This window comes from Erithacus rubecula (genome assembly GCF_903797595.1).
Source record: "Erithacus rubecula genome assembly, chromosome: 10".
Taxonomy (NCBI): domain Eukaryota; kingdom Metazoa; phylum Chordata; class Aves; order Passeriformes; family Muscicapidae; genus Erithacus; species Erithacus rubecula.
The window spans coordinates 18,624,780-18,648,943 of NC_136662.1; the positions used below are offsets into that span (position 1 = coordinate 18,624,780).

The following is a 24,164-nucleotide window of genomic DNA, read 5'->3' on the forward strand; positions in this document are numbered from 1 at the left end:
TTTCTGCCTATCAAAACCACATTTCTTTTAGAAATTGCATTGTATTTGAAATGTAGCATGAGAGAAACTGGTTTCCATTCTGTTCTAATAGCAGTTCAACTCCAGAACATGAATTTGCATAGTGAATCCAGCATTTTCTATAAATATTAAATGTAATTGGAGATTCTTTTCCAAAGATGCTAGCTTGAGCCAAAGTTCTGCCTGGAAGCTGGTGTGTCTCCTGCATGTCCCCTCTCTGGTACAGTATGGAAACAGTCGGGCTGTGGATGAATGAACTCTTTCCTCCAGCCTTGTGGCAGCAAATTTACATTTGTATGGAAGATGAGTGGGAGTGCTGCCTTTCATAGGCATTGGATGTGGGGGATGGGGCAGTCTGGCCCAGGAATCTAAACCTAACAAACTGGGAACACAAAATGTGCTGTGAAAGCCTGAGTATGGTGTAAACCCTGAGGATTTTAAACATTTTTTCAGCGTTTCTCTTTCTGGGACCAAGCCTCGTAAGTGCTGGTTCGGGATGAGTTCCTGCTGTGGTTCGTTGCTAATGCACAGCTTTGCTCCAAAGGTCTTACTTTATCAAACTGAATCTTGTAAATAGGCAAGACATCCAGAAGAAATTCAGACAAGCTGTCAGGCGAGTTTCCTTAGGTTGGCTGCCAAGTTGTGTCTTTTTTCTTTTTTTTTTTTCCAAGCAAGTTACCTCATCAACCTTCCTGGTTTCAGTAGTCTGTCAGTGTATCTCAAAGAGACACGTTTTTAAATCTTCAGATAAACACAGCTTGATCAAAATAAATAAAAAAGCCCCAAGCACTTAAGTTTCAGTTTGACAGTGTAACATTTGGCTCATGTTTTTTTTTGCACAGATAAATGCTACCAAAGACTTAAAAAAATTTCACTGAAGTTGTCAGCTTATAAAATTTTGGAAAGTGATTTTTTTTTTTCCCCACCAGACAATATGTTATGTAAGGAAATATTATAGCTTTAAAGTTTCCCACAGCTTGATGTCTTGTTGCTTTTAGTTTTGATTAAATAGAGTAAAAACTATAATGAATTAGGAACTATGAAAAATGTAAATATTGAATCTCATTATTTTAGATCAGGGCATTGGTTCAAAAAAATCCCTCGATAATAAAATATGTAAATAAAAACATTGCATCTCACTGCAGAAAATTGAAAGCTGTTGGTCTTTTTAGCCTTTAGATTTTTGGATGGGAGCACTCCTTGTGTGGCAAAATCTGAACTGGTGTTCATCACAAGATCATCTTTTTGTGTAGTGCTGATGTCCTTCCCACCACAAATGATGGGGCCCTGGTTGTGTGAGAGACTTTCTGCTGTTTTTGTAGTTAATATGGAATATCAAAAATTTCTAAGTGGTCAGTTGTTGTTTTGATTATACTGAAGTTAATAGATAGAAAACTCTCATTTTCATGTTGGAAATGTTCTAAATTCTCCGATTTTTTTTTTTTTTTTTTATTCTACAAGACAGAGAAGTGAGATTTTGGTAGCAGGTAGTGGAATGGGGTCTGAATCAGCATGAATGAAAAGAGATTTCTTATCAAAAGATATAAAATGCTAACCAGAATCCAAGACCCCTCCTAGAGACCTCTGAGAGGTAGGGTTGGTTGCTGTCTTGGGTGTAAAAACTGAAATTCCAGGTCCTTTTAATATTCTTCAATGTCTTGCAATACATGTGGCCTTTCCTGAGACAATTAAAGTAGATTAGGTTCTTAAAGCCTGATGTTTTTCTATCCAATAAACATTTATTTTGGAACTTTCATTTTGTTCAGATTCATCTCAAAATATAGGCGACAGACGTGATTTTCAATGGTGATGTCATCAATACCATATCTAGAGACAATATAATTTATTTATGATCTGTAAGTTCTGTTGGTTTGTTCAGAGCTTCCTTGAACTGTCATAGCTATGTGGACACTGCTGAAGGCCTAGGCACATTTTAGCTAGGCCTTTTTTCTCAAGTTCTAAGTATTTTTGTCAGGCCATGAAACTTTCTCAGCCTCAGCTAGGATTTTTCGCCAGCTGGAAACTTTTTCTCTATTGTAAACATAAGACAAGGAATCGTAACAGAGATAAACACCTGCAAGGTCCCTGAGAAAGCCAGGGAGAAGAGGTGTCTCTTTCTCTGACCAATAATTTGTCTGTATTTTGTTTTCCAATAACTGTCTTATTTAAGGCAATGGTTTCTTTTTGCTCTTTCTTGCTCTTTTCTGCACCAAGCAAGAAAGTGTCTTGTTGCTGTATTTTTGCCTCTCTGTATCTTTCTCCACAGCAACATAGCTACACACTATTTTTAGTGACTTTTCAGTCACTGTTACACCTTGTTCCTTTTTGGAGTTGATGCCTTTTAGGATCCAAGATACTGTTGTCTTCAGCAAGCACTACCTTTGGACTTTTTACCTAAATAAAGCCACAGAGTGATTACACTGGCTGAGCCCAGTACCTTATCTCTGCTAGCAGGTGGCCAAGGCAGTCTCTTCCCAGAACATTTGCAACTGTTTGTGACTCTGGGTCAACTTCAGTGTGTTTCTCTTTTTTAAGACTTCTTGGCAGATTCTTCAATGCATTTGTCCAAACAATTCTACCCATGCTTCTGATTTTTTTCCCCTCCAGCCTTTCACAGCAAGAAATAGTCCATTGTGACTGTTGTGTAAAGCAGTACCTCTTTTTGTTTCTTTGGAAATTCTCTTAGCCTCCATTAATTCACCTCAGTATTGGCAAGTTGATAGATTGCCCTTCCCTACTTATCAGGTTAATTCTTGCAGGAACATACTGGAATTTCATGGCTCTTTCCATTTCTTGATGTCTTCAAATCAAGATTGAATAAAGAACTTTTCCAGAGTGCTGCAGCTACACGGGAGATCCCAATGCTACTCCACCCTTTCTCTTTCCTTGTTGCTGCAGAGCAAAGCAAATTTTCTCCAGATTTGTCAATTTGATGGAGGGAGGAAAGATTGAGTTAGGAGCTTACTAAAGTTATTGGTGAACCAACTTTGAATTCCCTCTTTTAATCCCCCTTCCTAGTTTCTTTTAGTGAAGTTGAGTGTTAAAGTAGGTACTCTGATTTTTAAAGGATTCAAGTGTTGTGTGACCTCCTTATTTTGATCTTTTCCACCCAATAAACAGTTTTTTTTGTTAGTCCCTTTCTAAGCGTTGCCTGCATCTGGAAAGTGTTTGGGAAATTTCTTCTAGAATTAACTTTTTATATAATTGATAAAATTACATTTTGTGTCCTGTTTCTTTAATACCTTTCAGAATATATCACTTAGTGTAATGTCTTATACAAGACATGTATGTAATGTCTTTTTCTTCTCTAATTGGAGACTTACCTGCAGACCTTTCAGGATGTTAAAATCACCCAGTTTAAGGGTGGTGTAATCTTTTGGTGAAATGAAGGGGTAAATTTAAATTTCTAAAGGTAGTATTTAGGAAAAAAAAAAATTCATGCCAGAGAGTTGCTTTTAAATTCCATTTGTCCTTTTCTTGTTTCAGTTTGATCCAAAGCATTTTCTCCCATTCTCTTTCATCACTGATTTTCTGTGGTAGATTTTGCTGAAGGAAGAAAAAAGGAGAGTAGATGAGTCACAAGAGTTAAATAGGAGGGAAGAAAAGGTGGTTGTCTCATTTGTGATGTTTTTGGTAGTGGTTTTTGATCTGACATTTAAATAAACATTATTTACACTGAAGAAGGGAAGTGGATAGGAAAGCTGGAGGAAAGACCATGCCTGGTTTTCTTTTTCCAGCAGCTCCAGTTGGCTTCTCCACCCCAAAAACTGGGTAAATGTGGCAAGCAGCCAATTTGAAAGCATCCTCCCCAAGAAAGCTTGAAATTTGGAAGAGAACAGATGATTCTCATGGTATTTTGAGACTCATGCCAGCCTCAATCAATTACAAGTCACTTGTGAAGACATATTGAGAATTGGCAATGTCTGAATATTACAGTAAATAATCCAGGAAGGATTAGATATGTATGTGCCAATAAGAATGCTTCCAGTTATGTTATGGAAATAAGTTATGGTTATATACTACTGTTATCTGGCTTAAACATTTTCATTTAGTGGTTGATTTAGGAGGAGAATACAATGGGAATGGTATTGCATGATGGTTAAGATGCCTTGATTCCTCTCACAGAATGTGTTGTTTAATTCTGGTGGCCTTAGAAGAGGTAAGATCATTGATCTGGTTAGTGCATGGTCTAATATAAATATTTCTAAAATCTATTATAGACTAAAATAAATTGCAAAGTGCATGTAATGTATGTGAGTGTGCATGCCAAAATGTTTTATTTCTATGAGATATTCTTAGCTAATTAGTGGTACTAATGTTGGTACTAATGTCTGATAACTGAATTTAGTATTTTGTGTTTTTTCCTGAGGAAGCTTATTTGTTGGCAAAATGCAAGAAATTATATTGAAATAGGTCATAAATATTATCACAGTGAAGTCCTATGATCATTTTACGTTCCTGTGTGCTTTTAAACAGAACTTAATCCCTATTTTTATGCTCCCCCCGGGTGACACATCCTTAAGTTCTCCCGCAGAGTTTGGTGAGTGGCTCGCTGTTTCCCGGCCCCATTTGCAAAAGAAGATGCTGTTCCTTTAAAATGAAGTGGCTCATGGAGTTGTTTTCACTAGCGCAGGTTTTTATATGGTACAGTAGGCTCCATGCAAATGAGCTCCTGCCCTCTCGGAGCGCACAAAGGCGCTGCAGCCCTCGCTCGGCATTCGCTCCTGTAAAGCGGCAGATGGATGGAAGGAGGGACGGCAGCCGCAGGATTTATTAGCTGCTCTCAATAAAAGACCACACTCGCTCCGCAGAGGATCAGGAAAAAAAGCCTGGTGAATGGGATTGAGTTGTATTCTGCCAGCTGACTTGACAATGATGCGTTCAGCTCATGTGACTCGGTCACTTAGCATGAAGATCAGCTAAAGATTTCCGTGTAAATCTCCGTTCCTTTAAGCACCGCCAACCTGTGGTGCTTGCCTGGAGACTGTTTTTGGCTGGCAGCTGTCCTAGCTGTGGGAACAGGAGCGCTCCATCCATCCATCCATCCACCCGCCCGCCCGCCCATCCAGCCGGGGTAGCAGCCCAGCCCGGGCTGCGCTCCGCTCGCTGCCGCATTCGCGCACGGGAGGATGCCTGCCTGAAATCCCCTCACAAACACAGCTCTCCATGAACTTTGCTTTATGTATCTCACGAAATCCTTCCGACTCTGAAGTTAGGTTCTTTTTAGATACAGTGTTCGTATTCAGAAGTTATAAATAGACTCTTCCTAAGGTTTTATCAGATGAAATATGTTGCTTTAGATTTCTGCTAAAAAATTGAAGGTTGTTGCGGCAGTAGGTTGTTCATTATATTTGCAATACTTTCTTTTTTCCTTTTTAATCTAGAAAGGGCATGTGTAGGACAAAGGCTTCTTGACATGCTCAGTAATTTAAGTGATACTGGGATGAGCATACCTAGATTTTTGTTTTTACTGAAATGGTGTTCGGTATAGCTAGAAGCTTTATTGTTGTGTTATTTTCAGCACAGGCTGTATGTTCATGTTTTAAAATGGCATTGGCATAATGGACCTAAAGGGGCAGAGCCCTTTTTGACCTTGCTGGAGTTGTCTGTGTGAAGGTAGCTGGAAATCAGAAACTGCAGGACAGACTGAAAAAGCCTCAGCTGAACTGTGCTTTTTCCTTCCCCCCTGCCTTTTTTTGCTTTGGATGACGATGAGGGAAGGGCTACTTCAGACAGCTCTGTCAGTGATGAATAGATGAATGAATTCTTAAATGCTCAGAACTTGCAACATGTGTTCCAGACCCTTCAGCACATGAGAGTCGCAAGATCTCAGCAATGAGCTGAAGAATGTGCGGTGCCTGCTGCATGGAGGAGCCCAGCATAGCTCAGAGATAGCAGGAACAAAAGAATGTCTGACAGTATCTGAAGAATCTGACACTTGCTTTGTCTTGCAAAGGAGTAAAGGAATTTTTCAGAATTGGGAAAAATTAAATGCCTGTGGTTTTCATAGCGAGATTTTTCCGCATTTTAGATGCCAGTGTATCATCCTGTGTGCTCACAGTATTGCTTTTTTAGTTAGCGTGACTGGGTGTTTTTTAAAGGAAATGTGACCTGGATTTTGTGAGCTTATTATACACAGTGAATGAAGGCAGCTGTTTTAGTTTGCTGATCCCTTACAACAGCTCAAGTAAATTGAAATAAAGTAAAAATACTTGTGTATGGGATCTGAATTAAATTCTACTCTTTGGCCTTACGTGGAGTTGTGGATTATTATGATATATTTGTAGACAGTTGTGTGTATGAGGGAGTGAGACATCCAACCTTGAAAAGATTTAGGAAAGTCAAACAGATTTTTTCCAATGTGACCTGCTAAATCTGCCACAAAGAGGCAGGCAAAATTACGTACAGATAGTCAGAGACCGTGGCTGCAGTTCTTCATGGCAGGCAAGTGAAAGACCATGTCCTATTTTTAGCAAGTGGACGGAGGGCAAGTGGGAGGGGGAGAAAAGTTTGAAAATAATGGACTTCTCTAACAGTTTGAGAGTAAAGCTAGTGAGAAGCAAGTGAGCATTAGTGATCAGCAGTCGAAATATGGATGATTCAAGTATTCTTCGAAGAAGAGGGCTGCAGGTAAGTGTGACTTCAGCCTTCTTTTATTTTTTTCTTCTGCTCGTAATGTTGACAGTCTTATAAAAATGCTGACAGCTGTTTGGTGTAAATCAGGTTGACTGACTATATAACAATGATACTAGAATTTGAGGTTTTCTGTTTTCTCTTAGTTTTATATTTTATAAACTAGAAGCAGTGTTTTGTATGCAGTAATAAAATAAGTTTTTAGTGTCTTGGATTATATCCAATAGTTTTGTGACTATTCCTGTGGTAAGAAGTGAAATATAAACTATGAGACTTACCTTATTTTTGGAACTTCACTTTTACAGATACACACAGAAATCTGTTACATGACTTGTCAGACTTGTCTTAGAGTAGCCATTTTACTTCAGCATTAATTAAAAATTAAATGTCAAAACAGATTGAATATTCTCATTTATTTTTGGCATATTCTTCAAATACACAGTAATCCAAAACCAGAATGCCATTCAACAATGCAAATAATATTTATATTTTACTTTCAACAGCTATCATTGTTGTAATAAGTACTCTAATTTGTTTTGAGCTCAAACATACTAGTGAAGTTTATTTTGTAGTGGTGCTGTGGAAGTTGTACTCACTTACACTGGTATGACAAACAGTAATCTGTGCCAGTGTCAGTGGTGTGTGATAACTGAGATGATGCTTATGGAATAAAGCTGCTGGAAGTGAGTGAGCTCCAAAATCTTGTGAGATGGACAGGGAATAGATTCGTGCTTGAGAGCACCATATTCTTCCCTCCCTCCCCCCTTGTCATTGTAATAGGATGGTATATAGCCTATTACATTCTTGCTAGCATAAGTAATTGTTTATAGACCATGAACGTTGCCTATTAAATTAACCATGCCAGTCCCATTGTTTAACTTCCTTTGAGGAAAATAAATTTACTATTTTAACATATTGCTACTCATACATTGCTGATGCTTTAAGGCAATTACAAATTAATTGTTGCCTTTTGTGAATATGTTCTACATCTCACCTTTTTTAATATATTTTTTTTTGGCCAGCTTATTGATATTACTGAAATAGCTTGACACAGTGTGCTGCATATACCATAGTGACAGTGTATTAGGATAGTGTATTTCCTCATCATAAAATTAGCTGTATTTACTTTCTGTATAACTGAGTATATAGGAATAAGTAAGATTGTTTGGGGATGAATTTTTGGATAAATTGATATTTGCTTTCAATGTATCCAGTTAGAGTTTCATAACCAAGATGATTGTTTCTGTCCATGGATAATAATTTTTTTTTTCCAAGCCTTTTTTTTTTTTTCTTTTCTGAACATAGAATTACTCAGGGAAGTTGTATCTGTTTGGCATGGCAGGGAGTGGTTTTCATGGCAATTCTTCAGGGGAGTATTGGAAAAAGAAGGGAAATTGGAGGAGCCCAAATGCCCACCAGTGTCAGCAGAAGACACTGCTGGGAAATGAGAATGCATTTCCCTGGCTTAACTATGTTGTATGGTGAAATTGCATCATTTTGGTGTCTTGAGTATTTACTGTCTAGATGTGGTGTTGTGTCTGTCCACAGTTGGGTAGGTATGTGTAAATGCATATGCATGTATCTATATATAGGTGTAATCAATATCTACATCAAAAATGCTTCAGGAACTAATAAAATAGGCTAAAAGGACACCAGGAAATAAGACAAATGTCCACAAGGAAGGTAATGTTAGATCTATTTTTTACCCCCTCTGTATTTTGGAGTAAAATTTTTGGAAGAAATTGTGGCATTGAAAAGTGACTATTTTATAGTCAATTTCAACCTTAAAAATCAGGAAAAATTATAAAACTGTTGGTGCATTGCCAAGGCAATATATTTAATTACTTCCCTAGGAGAGCTGGGTGATACTAGTTTGAAAGGCCACTGATGAAAAAAATTAGTTTCTTAGTTCAAACTGGATATTGATGGCTTTTAAAGTAAACATCACAGCCCAAATTAGGTTCTCTAATCCATCCTCTCCACTCAAAGCAATGCTAATTCCAAAGTTAGATCAGGTTGCTGAAGGACTTGTCCAGGCTGGTTTTGAGTGTATCTAGGGATGGAGATTTTGCAGCCCTTTTTGGCACCTGCTCTGGTACTTAATCATGTGCACTGTGAAAATCTTTGTTTCAATACAGGGCACTTCCCAAATGTACATATATGTTTTCCTCCTGCTTCCTTTTACCTCCATCACCTGAAATGCTTGTGATACCAACATTGTGATAACTTTGTCTTGGGGAAATCTCTCAGCCCTGATCCCTGGATAAATACCTGTGGACTAGAGGGAGCAGCTCAAGGAGCAGGAATGTTCCCACATGCAAAATCAAAACCCTGGCACGTGGCCCTTCTCTGTCACCTTCTTCATTTGTTCAGACTGCTTTTGTTGCATCCTGTTTGGTGCCACAAATTTGGTGTCTACAAATTTGTAATGGTGAAATATGTGGAAATTTAAGCTCCAGGAGAGGCGAATCAGATTTTCTGTGTACATGTAACTGTATATATTTATAGATATACACACACATACAGCATAAACACACACACATAGCATGTAACTGTATATATTTATAAGTATACACTCACATATAGCATATATGCTTGCAGTGTGATGTAGCTGTGCAGGAGTATTGAGTAAAGGCTGAAGAAGAGCTTCTAGTAATGAATTATTCCTTTAATTTCTAGGCTTTTATTTTAGGTAATGAACTTGGACTTTTGACATAAATTACTGCCTAGGGACAGGTGCTAAATGGTGGAGCTGTAAGTGGTGGAGCTGTTTCTGCTGCACTGTACAGAGATCTGTATTTGGATTTCTAAGTTATTTGGTGTTACATAAAATAAAATGTGATGTAGCCATAAATGTAGGTTTGTGATTGTTTGTTATTGTACATTTCTTGTTGGTGTTTTAGTGCAGATCATAGCAGTAGTACCCAGTGATTCTCTGTGAAGATGAATGGGTACTTTGAACATCATCTTGTATCAGAAAATTGTGGGTTTTTGGTTTCTTTTGCATTGCAGGAGCTGGTGCATGTGTGCTTTTACTCTGCTCACACATGTGAGAAATTGGAGTTTCTATCCCCAAAATTCTGATGAGTGAAATGCAAGTAAGAAAAGTAATGGATTCAAAATTTCAGATACTTGCATTCAGCATATATTCTGCATTTATGCTATGTGAGCAGTATTCAGATGTGGCTGGACAATATCACCACAGTTCCCTGCATCCATCTTTTCTTACTGTGTGATATCTCCCTTTTCTGCTGAAATTTGGGCTAAGTTCAACTAGGTAATTTACTTTGTGGGACCACTTTTGTGCTGGTTTCAGTGGAGATCTGAAAGACAAACTGCATCACAGGACTTGACTGTGCTTATCTTGGCTAGTGTTTTTACTGCACAGCATGTTTGGCTAAAATATAATATATATTAAAAAAACCACACCTCCCACCCCACAAGAAGAATGATTCATTAATTTTTAAAATAAATCTAACGTTTTCCTCCTGGGGGCAGGGGGAAATAGGGCATGGAGAATATAATGTCAGAGTATTTGGTGGACTTGTTCTTGAGCTGATTTCTTTTACTCTAAGGACTGAGCACTTTTTTGTTTTGTTGTATAGAAAAAGGGAATCAGAAGATCAGTGCAATCTCTAAGCTTTGGTATATTTAACAAGAGAAGGCTGACTGCACTGTACAGTTAAGCTTTCTCTAGCACATCTTTGGCCATAATTTAGGGACACTAAAACTTGACAAGCTCTTCAATTTTGTCTCCTAAAGAGTATCTTTTAGAATTACTGAATATATTTTTTGCTGGCTAAAAACACTCATTACAAGATCTGATAAAAATACTGCTAGTAAGAATGTTGCTTTTTACAGTAATTTTATTAAAAAATTAAGGTAGAAATTGCTCTCTAAAGGACTGTAAGTTGTTCACAGGGAAGGGAGACTCTGAATGGAACTCAAAATTCGATTTTTCTGTTCTGCTTTTAAAACTTCTGAAATATACATGAACTAAGTAATTAGTGTCTATATTTTGAACTTTGTAAGTTCAGCATGAAGATACATGCATGCATACACATGTAAAGATCTTTGGATGTTATGAGTCTCTTGGATTTGAGTTTTTGGAACTGTGTGCTACAGAGCAGTCTGCTATGGGAAATATATTTACAAGGCTTATTTTATACTGCTCACAGATTTACCAGGAACATAAGTGGACCCACAGGTCAGATATCTGCTGAAGAGCTTCCAGCAGTGATGATGTAGGCAGTCACCACTTATACTGACATCTGAGGAAGAGGTGATAACATGAGAAGATAAATAAAAAGTATTTAATCAGATACTGAAATTTTAAACTTATCCTAGAATACCAGAAAATGCATACCATTTTTCTTTTTAAAAATATTAGTTAAATAATTTTTTCAGGTCTGCTTCCAAAAGAAGCAAGATTTATGTTCAGGCTTGGTTCCTGTTCCCTCAGTAAATTTCCACCACCTGGAATTAATTAAAAAGACAGTGTAAGTTCTTTAGCTTCTGCTGAGGAGAAGAGTTGGGGTGCTCTGACTACAGGTCAGTGGTTACTAGAATTAATTAACTAGATCAGTCATAAGCAGCTTGTTTTGACTAAAGTCAATGGAAAAAACCTGTGAAGTTTTTTATATGGGTCTGTTATAATCTTGTGCTGGGATGCTGTATGACACAACATGGAAAATGGATTGTTGTAAAATCTGTATGTTCCATCTCATTGTAGGACTGAGGATTCATGTTTGCACAGGTATGAAGCCTCGTGGTTTTTTGGTGGATGTTTTCTGAGCAAGTGAAGTTTCCCACTGGTTTGATTTTTCAGGATTAGTGCTTGTAGTCCACTTGGCAATGGAGTAGGGAAGGGAACCAAATTTGGGGAACACATGCTGCTGGCATTCACTTTGAGGACACTAGAAAATATACCAAGGGAAAAATATGAAACCTTGTCAGAATAAAAAGTCCTTGAAATATGGACAAGGATAAAAGGTTAAATGGTTTGCTCAGGCAGAAAAGATGGCATTTAACTGCTGTCTTCAGGGTATTGTTAAATTGGTTAGATAATTTGCTGTAGTTAATGCTTAAATAAGTGCTTTCAGTTTGTCAGTAAGGACTTTGTGAATGCTTGTATAGCTGCACTAAACTTTTTATTTTCAGGCTGTGAGAAAAGATAAAAATACCAGTAATTAATTCTACTACTTGAGGAAGGAAGGTTTTGTTAGCAGGTGACTGCATGAAAGAATGGATCTCTGTGTGTGAGCCTGAGCCTATGGAAATGCTGGATAGAGGAAATCTTCCCAAAGATAAACAGCAATACCTGTTTCATACATCTCACTGGCTTGAGCATGTCAGATGGACTCTTGCTGCCATGAATGGTGTTTGCTGCTGGTGAAGGGGTTGCTGTGCAGAGAGTGGGAGTGTTTCTCCTCCTCTCCATCAGCCACTTGGAGTGTTTCACTGCTGTTAACATCGCTGCATTTTGTACTTGCTTAATGCTGGAAACCCCAGATCTTCAAGGGAAACCAGTTCTCCAGCCCAGCAACATAACATAATGCTGCAAGACTGGTGTTTAATCTGTTTATCTTCAACAGTCCTCACTGCTTACACAGACCCTCTTACCTCTGTCATGAGAAGAAATGTCCTGCAGTGAGGCAGAGTGTATTTTGCTTCTAGGCTTATGTCATCAGCCTGCAAGTTGAAATTGGTTGGAGCATTTTTTTATTTTCCCTGCTGTCAGTTCTGCTGGTTATGGTTGCCTCTATGGTTTCTCAAATACATTGATAGATTTTTTTTTTTCCCCTCGTAAAAGGAAACCTAATTAAAGCATGTCAAGTGAAAAAATCTAATTTCGAAAAACTATCAATATTGTTTGGGAGCAAGTAGTCCTCATTACAACACTTGTGCTTTCAATGGATAAATATTACTTATCTTTGCATTCTAAATATTTGTAAATTGTGGAAAGTAGTCACATAAATGGCAGAAAATATTTTAGGAGTAACACATAGAAAAGGCTCTCTAAAATGTCAAGAAACACTTAAAGTCAGTTGTAAATATATGGCAGTATTTCCCATGTGATTTATCAATTGGTCTTTTTTATTTTGTATTAAATTGCTTTACCCAAGCCATGAGTATTTATGTGACCTGTGGAAGGTATGGGATTTTATCATTTCTGGGATCAAGACAGGATAAGCTTTTCAGGGTTGGTGATTCTTGAATTTCTAGGAGCTACTATTAAAAATGTGAAGTAATTTGTGGACTCCAAAGTGTTTTAGTGTTACTCTCTGAAGGAGATGATATTAAATCTTCAGATTTTTTTTTAAGAGTTGCATATTCTGGATTTTTTGATGTGCATTCTTAGCACAACAGTGAGAGGCAAGAAACTGGATTACTTTATTCAGCAGCCTTATGAATAGCAGAGTCTTTTTGCCCATCAGAGCAATGTGCAAATGCAGTATTTTTCTCTGAGCATTCAAGGTAGGTCATGTATTCCCTGTAGTTTATTTTCAATTGTGTGGATATATTTTGAATTTTCCAATCAGTGACTATTGTTTAGCAAGTAGTTTATTTTTTCTATTTTTATTCTTTGTTTTTTTTTTTTTAAACTTTATGTTTAAAGTTTACATAATCTTTCAGTAATTGAAGACATGGGATTGGCTTTGGTGGAGGTGGACTTAAAGTTTTGCTCACTGAATGTTCATGTTTCTAGTTGTTAAAAGTTTTTCTCAGTTGTGTGACTTCTGGCCTGGCTATCAGTGGCATTCAAAAGAATTGTTAAACAAAATAAAAGCCACCTAAAATTTCAGTAAATTCAAGTGGTATGGAAATGATTTGTTAGACTAGGTTTAATGTAAGCAGGTATGCTTTAGAAATATAAATTTTCACTTTACTCATATCTTGTGAAAACATTGGGTTTGTACTGTAAATAATGCAGCAATTCCTTAAACTTGGCTTATGAGCTTTGAAGTCATCATCTCTATTTAAAGATTTGCTATGAATCACATTTTGTAGTTATGTGATTCAGAGTGTAGAAGTCTATTCATGTTAGAAAGCTAATTTCAGCTTGAATTCAATTATTGTATAGTATAGCAGAAATATATAATACATGACCTTTTACATAAATGCTTCTGTATGATTAGACCTTGAAGTTTCTCTTCTTTTGTTTCAAGGCTCAAGAATGAGATCCAGTAAAAATATTCAGTTATTTCAGATTTTGATGGTCTTTATTCTAACATTCAGCCTTGCTGTCCATAACTATTCTCCAGTATCAATTTTATTGATAAGTGTGGAGGAAATAAGGCCCTTTTTTCCTTCCATCCTGACATGTCTTCTCTGGGGCTTTGGCTGAAGTGCTATACTGCAGGCATGTCATAATATAGTGAATTAAGAGTTTAATTCTTCCACTTTCTATGCAGAATGCTTCCTGATAGATGTCATTGCTGTCTTTTGAATGAATTTCTTATTCCTTAAATAAATAATTGCATTTATGGTTTTGTACTGTTTCTTTTTAGAGATGAGCTCTATCTATATATAGATTTTTGAAATCTGTGCTTTGAAGTTATCAGCACATTGTCTATGAATACATTCTATGGATGGAAAGTGGTTCAGCTTTGTTTTTACCTGGTCAAATCTATAAATCATATCTACAAATGACTCATTTTGCTAATAGCAATGCTCCCTTTAAATCAAATTGTTGAAGCACAACAGATACTTTTGTAGCCAAAGGTTTCTCTTTTCAAAATGCTCTTGGATATTAGTGTGATAAAATCATGTTTGGAATGAGGATGAATAAAAATACTATCTATTGCATGGCACAGCTTAAACAACTGTAACCTGATATAATTACTTTTAAATTACTTTCCTCAAAAGATGAAAATATTAATTGCCTCTGACATTTATCACTTGTTTTACATCAGCCTAGGCTAATAAATGTCACTTGTACTGGCAGGCAAAAAACAGAAGTGCTCTCAGATGTTGGTGGGGCAGGATGGTGTATTCTGTGAAAAGGCTCTTTCTGCTCCACTGGTCCGTGAGCTGTGGCTGGGGATGACTCCAGGCTGCAGTGGGCTGAAATGGAGCAAGCCAAGCCCATGGCCATCACTTCCCAGCAAATCTGTGGTCCTGAGAGTGTTTCTAAGTGCTCCCAATATTCCACAGTTCTTTTCCCTTAGGTGTGTGTAGTGATCTCTTTTTAAAAATGTTCCTCGTTTGCTTTATTTTTCATAATTATATTGAACAATTTGACTAAGGTGGAAGAATGTGTGCTGAGTGGAGGAGAGATTCCCTGGGAGGGAGCTAATTGTGAGGTGCCTGTTGGGAGGCAATTAGGATCTTAACAAACCTGAGCAATGGGGATAAATTTCAAGGCTGGAGAAATGGATTATGGTGAGTTATGGGCAAGAAAAAGATTGGAGGTGACTTAAACAGGGACACGAGTGATTTTACATTTGAGATTGATTTCAGGTTGCAAAGGCTGTGGGCTGACAGTTTATTCTCTCTAATGGTCCCCAGTCATTTACTATTTGTTTTTTCTAGCTTTTATCTTTTCCTCTTCCAAATGTGAATGTCAGGCAGTTCCTGTTCTGAACTTGTTGACTGTTTTGGTAGGGCCTACCTTGAAACTCTGTGGACCAAATTTAAACCTGGCAGTTCTTGTACTGAAATGAGCAAAAGTTTTTAAACAATTTTATTATCTGGGGTAGTTTTGCTGTGTGGTGACTGCCTTCTTGTAAATTTTGAGTGTTTGACAGTGCCATGCTGGTATTTTTCTTCCAAAGTGGCTACCATGAAGAAAGCCCCTCAGGGACATGAGACTACTGTAGACCTTCAGAAAGCAATGTTGTGCTTGATTAAGTTTAGACAGATGATGGAGTGATGTAGTAAAATCATTTTTGTTAAGGCATAATACAACATAGAATCCAATGTAGTACCATTGGGACTGATAAAAATGAAATACTAAAGAAAAACCATGCCCTTACATACAGCTTTCAGCAGCAGATGCAATGGGTGTAATTTAGTTGTGTAGTGCTGGGAACATAATATTGATTTACCATGAATCAAGAGAAATAGCCTGTGCCTTGCTTGGCTGTATGGATTGCAGCAATCTTGGGGAAACCTGTTACCTAAAACCTGTGCTGTAACAGAATCCCTTCTTTTTGATAGCAGTGGGGAGGTGATTATAGCCAGGTGAAAAATCCAGTTACCTGTCTAAATGAGGGGTGAGAAGTCCTTACATGCTGTTGCTGGGAATTACCAATTTTCCATGTACTCAACTCAAACTTCTTGGAAAGAACAATTTCTTAAAAGCAATCCCTTGCATAACTTGCAGTGGAATTAGAGGGGTTTGGGGCAGATCTTGCCTTGCATTGCTCTCAAATAATTTCATCTTTTTGTGTAGCATTTGTGTACCACAAGATAAAGATATTTTTTCTCTGTTTACAAAAACACCAAGCAAAATAGCATTTGAGGTAAAGTTGCAGTGACTTCAGAGAAGGTCAGTCTGGTCACTGTGGCATGTAGGTTCTTTCTGAGAGCAATAGCTCTCTTGGTCTTTAATAAGAGAATTACTGGATAAAGTGATTACTGTTTGTGTTTTTTGCAGACAATATAATGCTACCAAAGGGTTTTACTAACTTCACCTTTCAACCAGAAACAGCTGTATTATCTTATTGTTTGAGAGATTGGAGTATAGCTTTCATTCATTTACCCCTTAATCCTCAGGTGACCTAGTTTATCCTGAAGTAAGATGGTTTTAAGTACCCTTGACACAGACCCTGAAATTTGAAACAAAGCACTCAAGTGTTGGTGTCTTGGGTCTCCTTATGTGCTCATGACTGATATCAGGTGAAAGTGAGTGTTTCAAGAAACAACTATTTATTTTTATTTTGGTTTTTCACTTTAAAAAATTCTTTATTGTAGGTAAATTAAAGCCTTGTCACAAGAGGGCTTTGCCTCCCCTTGTTATTGCTCATTTATCCTTATGCCAGATCCCAGTTGCTCCACAGGTGAAGTCAGAACTGTGCATAATGTATAATGGGACTCAAAAGGAGGTTTCATACTTAAGTTCCTTCTGTTTTCTGAAAACTTTGGAGTTTAACAACCATCATTTCAATATTCTCTGCTTTTCTTTCAGGAAGTGAGCTTGATTAGAGGGCTGCTAAATTAACGTCAGCAGGGTGCATTGTGCAAATGAAACCTGACCCCTTTGGAGCAGGAGGGATGTTTTAAATGGAATGGTTGCTTGTTTCCTCCCCCCCAGCTGGCAACCTCAGTTTGTCCCTGAGTATTCTTGGTGAAGAACTAGTGCTTCTAAACTCCTAGAAGGCAGATTTCAGATAGCATTAAAATGATTCCTGTTGGTATTTCAAGAAGTCCCCTGCTCTCTTGGAAAAAAAACAGAGCAAAACCCCAAAAAATCAATCCAACAAGATACTTAGCTGTAGAAACAAAGAGGCCACCTTTGTACCTGGGCTGGGTTTTTGGGTCTTTGCTGAAGGTTCTTATGGGAATGATTTATAAAAAAAGAGTGAACAAACGCTGTTTGTTTTCAGGAGCCAGTGACAGGCATAAGTTTACATTGGTCTTGCATGGAACAATTTGTAGTTAGGATAGGGAAGGCTGGGTGAACCAAATATATATGAAACCTGCAAGCACTCAGAGGATTTGGGTTGCTGAGTTAGTTCTGATAGGAAAAAAAATGGAATTCCTCTTTAGTATTTGTGTAACAAGCAGGTTTAGGGAGTATATTATGCTACACAAAGACGGGAGAAAAACCTCTGCCACTTTTCATCTTGGATGTGTGCCAATTTAAAAAAAGCAAAAAATAGAATAAAATCCTTTTATTAGTGTAACAGATCATGATTGATAGTTGTTATGGCTAGAAATTGGTTTTAAGCACCGTATTTTGGAACAGCTTGAGCAATATTATAGGCTTTTACTTAACATGCCTCTCTTAAAATCTTGTTTCTGTTCTCAGTCTTTCAACCATGCAAAGAGATATATTTGGACAAGGTGTCTATTTTTTAATCTGTTTGAAATTGCATTCACTTTACTGTTCAATAATTAGCCCTCTTTGTTTCCCTCTGAATCTACCATTTGTTATTTGTGTAGTGTGTTCTTTTGTGCTAAGGATTATTTGCCTTTGTAAATGAAACAGAAATTAAAGTCAGAGAAACAAAAATGAAAAAGTGTGAACTTTAGATTTAACAGTAGTAAGATGCTTAGAGGTTATTCACCATTGCTGCTGTGAAATAAACTGGTAGGTTATTGACTTGTTGTGTTTGGAAAAAATTTTAGAAATAACTCACCAACTTCTGTGGTCAGACAGGCTAAACCAAATATTTTTAAAATTGATTTATTAAGTAATTGTCAAGTTCTTAGTGAAAAACGCAGAATTAAAAAGAATAGAAACCTCATATGTGGAAATCCAAAAAAAAGCTACATCCAAATAATTGAATAAGTTTCCATGAGAGAAATACTGTCTGGAAATATGATTCTTGTGTTTTAATTGCCCTGTCAGAGAAGATGATCTCATTAAGTTTTGTTTCCCATATGAAAATCCCTGTTTGGGTCCTGTAAATGATTCCATACATCATCTGTTTGTATTGTCTTTTACTGAACATGTGAGTTGGTTTCAAATTTGTATTATGGACAAAAGGTTGCAGTAAATGTTGAATCTGATCATATGGGTATGCTGTCTTTCAACATTTCTGGAAGCAAATCTTATTTCGCTGCTTTAATATGTTTGAAGTCCAAATTAATCTTACACCTAGATTAGCATTACTGGGATGTGATAATGGATTAAGTACTGATCTTTTCTGCCCCCTGTTTCATCAGCTGCTTTCTTCTGCAGGAGTGGTAATTGCTTTGGAATGGAAATCTTCAAATAGTATTTCAGTTGATAAAGATTTGTGCAATATCCATGCAGATATTCTTTTGCATTAAAAAGGATTTTTCTACTATTTATTTTGACACATGTTAAATAGTGTAAGAGATATCAGAATGTGAATCATAATTCCTTAAAGAACCCATGTAATAGCTGTATGAGTCGTCTTGCAGAAATAAAAAATCATAACATGGAGATCAGCTCATGAAAATCTTAAAGTAAAAAATGACTATCAAATGAGAAATAGAACACTTATCCTACAAAATACCTAATGCCACAGGAGTGACAACACACAAAGTAGAACTATGATAAGGAGACAATGTGCAGTATTAGCTCCATGAGAAAAATACAAACATTAGTATTAACAATACAAAAAACCTGCTAATGTTATTAATGTGAATAAGGTCTCCTGTGTTTTGATGCAGGTAAAAATTAGTCTGTACTATTTTGATCTCAACCATTACAAGACAAAGCTGTCAGTCTGATTGGGTTTCAAATCAAAACATAACATAATTTCAATTTTGGAGTCCAAATAGAAACATAAGTCAGCTTTCAACTTCAGATGAATCCACCAGGGCAGGCAAGTGTTAAGAAGGTTAATTAAGATAATGCAAGGAAGGCTTTTAATGGACTTGCAGCTGTGCACGTGGCCACCTTCTGCATCTGACTGAGATAGAACAGCTTTGTGTCCTGTCCTTACCTGGTCACCTCCAGTCATTTGTCCACAGCCCAGTTTGCAGACAGTTTGAGAATTAACTGAGAAATAAGGACCATTTATGCTGTTCCTCAGGGACAGTCTTGAAACAATGGGAAAAACTCAATTGCAATATTTAAGGGCAGCCAATATGCCACTGAGGTTGCAGTAGTAACTCCAGGTTGCAGGGTGAAGATTAAAACTTCACTAACAGCAAAATATTAAATATGATCACTTGCTAAAAACAACTTGAACTTTCAACAGAGAAAAGACATAATTTTACAAGAAATTGATTTTTGGACATGGGAGGTTGTGTTCTGATGCACAAGACAAGCTAATGCTAAAAGAAAAGCAGGATAGCTCCCATTGTCCCCTGATGCTGGACAAAGTAGAACTTTCTCCAAAGTACATAGAATTATAATTTTAATTTTTACATGTAATGCAAGATGCTGATGCATTAGCAACATTGCCAGCAATCAGAGTTAGATCTGAAATAATCCTTTTACAGTTAAGAAAGAGTGCATCTTCATCTCCAGAAGCTGTTCAGGAGAGACTTGTCACTCTCCTCCTGTGGCAGCATTAATGGTGGAGATTAATCAACCAGTGTATTTCCAAAGTTCATATCTTAAGTATGTGCAATATGAAATTTAATAACCAAGTCAAAATTCAAGTAGATATTTTCACAGATTAACATAAAGGTGCTAATTCCTTTTTCAATGGTGATAACATCAGTGATTAAAGATGCAAAAACCTGAAGTAACATGTCATAATAACTGCAGGTGGAATGGCAGTTTGGATTCCTGATAGCTCTTCCTTCTCCTGGAAGAAATCCTGATCCACAGTGTCTTCAGGAGTTTGATTCCTACTCCTGGAGTGCATCCTCTTGTGAAAAGATGTGGTGGTTTAGCTCCATCCATTCCAAATGACACATTTGTGGCATAAGAAATATTTCAGCTGAGACTTCTCTGTCAGCAGCAGATGGATCTTCTGTAGTCCTCATTTGCTGGAAACTGGGTTGGGAGTCTTGCAGCAAATCCCTCAGGAGTAAACTGTAGTGCAGTAGAATAATGGAGTGGAGTAAAAAGCCAAAAAGGTTGATTGTACTAAAGAGGATTCACTGAAGGTGGGCCATAAAACAAACAAAGAAGTGCTCCCACAGAAAATGGCAATGGCAGCCGTAAAATCAGATAGTAAAGGAATCCCACCATGAAGACAAAAAAGCAAAAAACAATTAAGGTCCCCCAGAGAATCAAACTAATCAGAAAACAAAAAGCAAACAGGCTTAGGACAGGGAGACACAGGCAGATAGCTGCAGCCATGTTGTCACTAAAAAAATCCTGTGCTTAAGCAGATTAGGAAAATTCCTCTTGCCCTAAGCTTTCACAGTTTGTCTGCTATATATACTGTAGGCTGTTTTTGAATGCCTGCATAAATTGCACATCTAGGAAATGCATTTCAGAAACTGTTGCTTTCAAGCCTTTTGTTTTCCAAATAAAGAAGTTAGTTGTAAGAGAAGGTATTGGAAATATTACTGTAATCTGTGGACCATAGGAAAAAAATTTGCTCTTGTGGTGACTTTGAAGTTTGTATATATAAAAATGAAAATGTGAGAGCTTTCCATTTGCCTCAGAAGAACAGAATTTCTTTATGTTTGTGTATTCATAGAAATTGTGTGTATGTATGAAATAACGTATATACACTGTCAAGTTGTATCTCTTTAGGACCACAGAAAATTTAAGCACTTCATTGCTGTTGCTATTGGGGCTATGGGAGCGTTGGAAAGAATATAGCAACAAAGTTGTTCATGACATGGAGAAACAAAAAGCCCTGTATTTAAAGAAACACTACACTTATATAGAGTAGTTTGTGGTAAGAAGGATAGAAATTATTTCATTGGTGCAAGAGAGATGACACCCTGGTAAACATTCTTTCATGAAAACAATCACATCTCTCACGCACTCTGCAGGTGCATAATCATTGTTATAATTCTTTTATGTTTTCCTTGAGAGTTTGAGAAATCCAAGCTGCTTCAAGGCTGCTTTTTCCCTGGCTTTCACCAGTATCCCACAATTGCTACTGTTTTACAATCATAATCTTCTGAAAATCAGAAACCTTTTAGTTTCCATTTTGAGCACACACCTATTCGTATTCATCTTCTCTTGTGCCAGCATTGTCCTTTGTTCTGAGTAGCTCTCCTCCTGTGACAATTCTTCCCTCAATTAATCCATGAGACTGTCCTCACTGCAGCCAAAGACTCCTTTTGCTGGAATGGTGGCTGCCAGAATTTGAATATTCATTTTAGATTAACTGGAGGCACTCCTTGCTGAGCTGTGGAAGGCAGTGCTATCACATGCAGGTGTTTGAAGATGCCTCTTCTCCTTTGACTGGAAAGATAAGTTGTTTCCTTTCTTATGAAAACTTGTTTGGTGGTGGTTGGAGGGTTTTTTATAATTTTAGGCTCAAGTATGTATTCCATAGGAAAATGATTTTCAAGAAGAGTATCAAGTTGTCTTGGCCAGAAGTCTGGGATTTTTCTTTGTGAATGACATGCCCAGAACCAGACATGGCATCATAGCTGCAGATGTGCTTCTGATTGAGCTAATGCCATTATAATAATTTCCATATTATGCTCCATCCCGTTCTTGATGCTGCCTGTTTGCCTTTTATTCCCCAATTACATCTGTCCATTGTCTTCACAGTTTGTCCTCTGTCCTTTTTCAAATTAGTGCTAGTTTGGCTGTATGTGGGTGTGTGAGCAGTTAATGTGGATATCCTGGTTTTGGCCTTGTGTTGATCACCCACCTGATAAATTCCTCACACTGCCAGGGTTTATAGGAAATCCACATTTGGTTCTGTGCAGTATCTGCTATTGCAGTGTAGGCTGGAATTAAGTTAGAAAACTCAGTCTAAATGGAAAACTCAAAACTCACACTTTTATCTAACATTTTGCTGTAACAAAATAACAACACATTGTTAAACATAGGATACAGGTAAAAATCTGTATCTTTTGGATGAGATCCACTTTCCAGACTGTCATTGTAGCCTTCTGTACCAAGGAGGGTCCTGCAGCAGAGATGATGTCCCCAAGGATGAGGGGAAGCTGACTGTGCTAGTGGGTGATTCAGTGAATAAATGAAGTTAACTCAGTTTCTGTGTAGGAGGTTCAAGAAGGGGTGCTTAACTTGAGGTTGCCAAGTGGGCCATTGAAATATGAGATTTCTCTGATAACATTGTCTGTAATACCTGCAATTTCTGTGTGAGAATCTGTAGACAAGAGATTGGCAGCCCACATGTGAGGACAACGTAAAGGAGTGAAAAGAGGAATTGGGTGTGATGGGAGCTGATCAACTCTTTGGGACCAAAGGCTTCTGCCCAGGAGGAACTCTGCACCCCAGTCAGGACAGAATTGTGCTGTGGGCACTAAAGAGGAATGTAGAAGGCTGAGGATAAACCCAAAAATAGCACCTCATTTTGGAGTTCAGACTAATGTTATCCTGGTGAAGCACTGACCCAGACTTAAAACTTCCAGTATTGTGACTTGTTCTGACTTTGCAACTTCCCTGATTTTATTTAATGTTTCCTGATTGTTGTTGTTGCCTTGAACTGAGAATTGGTAGCACGGCTGTGGAACTGTATTTTTGGCTGTTACAGGCTGGATTTCCTGCTCAAAGAGATTCTGTGATGCATTTCTTCTGTAACATTTCTATTCTGGTAAATTTAATCTGCAGAGCATCTTCCCTGCTCCCACAGCTTAATTCATCAATCCAGATAAGTAAATACTGACAACACTATCCCACAGATTATCCTCCTGTGGGCAGGTGTGTGGGATGCCTGTTACAGAGGGTGGCTGTTTGATGCCAAATACAATTTTGTTTTATTTTTCAGGCTTCTAGAATGAATGTAGAAGCACTTGTATGTTCTGCTTTGCTTTATGCCTAGTACTGCGCATGGTAGCTCCCTGGCATTGTAGACAGATTCATTTCCCTTTCCTGTACCTTGCTATTATATTGTTTATTTGCCTGTTGGCTTTTTGAGCCATTTTTTTTGCTCTCTGCTTTTCCCAGAGACTTATTTACTTTGATAGGAATACCTGAATCTGTGAAGCAAAAACCTTCTAGGCATGAAGGAAGCTATAGATGAAGGTTTTCAGACACTACAATGAGCCTAATTATCCACCTTTTCCATTGAAATTAATGGACATTTGTGTAGTGAAGTTCCAATATTGTTTTGAAAATACTATCTTTTTGGTCAGTCATTTTCTTTAATAATTTCTAGATCTGAACAGGCAGTGGAATGCTATTTAAGTAACTGAAATGAGGAAAACTTGAAGCATTGAGAATAAGGTTTTGCTCTCCTCAGTATGGTAATTTTATAAATAATTGTTTCAAGTAATTCTTTCAAGTTTGTGTAAAAGTAAAGATTGTGCTTCCCATTTAAATGCTCTCTGTCCATTTGCATTTAATGTTAAACTTGGATAGAGAGGCTATAAATATTCAATTAGAATAAAATGAAAATGGGAAAATGAAAAGAATATTTTAATGATCTATAATGTCTATTGATTTTTAAATAAGTAGGCATAATGTCTATTGATTTTATTTTTTTAAGCAGGCTGTACATAGCAATTTAAGCACTCTGGACACAAATGCTGGGCAGCTTCTTACAGCTTCAAGTGGGGGAGGGAGTATGACCTACCACCATCTGAAAAATAACCCAACACCATGTTAACAAAGCAATGGACTTTCCCAGAGGCTCACCTACTAAGACACCAGGCTCACGACATCTGAAAACTGCTTTTAAATATTTTTGTTGCCCTATTGCTGATAGTTCTTGTGTCCAGGTGAGCCATCCTAAGATTTTTCTTCAATAAATACCAACTTGACTTTTAAATTTGTTTCCAAGATAAATATTTTTATGAAAGTAAGCGATGGGCAGAGA

General features: G+C 37.3%; 1 protein-coding gene across 8 annotated transcripts in view; it reads left to right on the forward strand.

Annotated features, from left to right (window-relative positions):
* The window catches only part of MAST2 (microtubule associated serine/threonine kinase 2), a 185,200-nt gene that overhangs the window by 41,850 nt on the left and 119,186 nt on the right, over positions 1-24,164 (forward strand). For 3 of the 8 annotated variants that reach the window (XM_079314232.1, XM_079314233.1, XM_079314226.1), the window contains exon 1: positions 5,892-6,648. The exons of the other annotated variants lie outside the window; for them this stretch is intronic. In XM_079314232.1, the coding sequence (XP_079170358.1) occupies positions 6,614-6,648 (35 nt within the window). In that variant the 5' untranslated portion in view covers positions 5,892-6,613. Of the gene's footprint in view, positions 1-5,891; positions 6,649-24,164 lie in introns of those variants that run through there. 8 annotated transcript variants of the gene reach the window in all.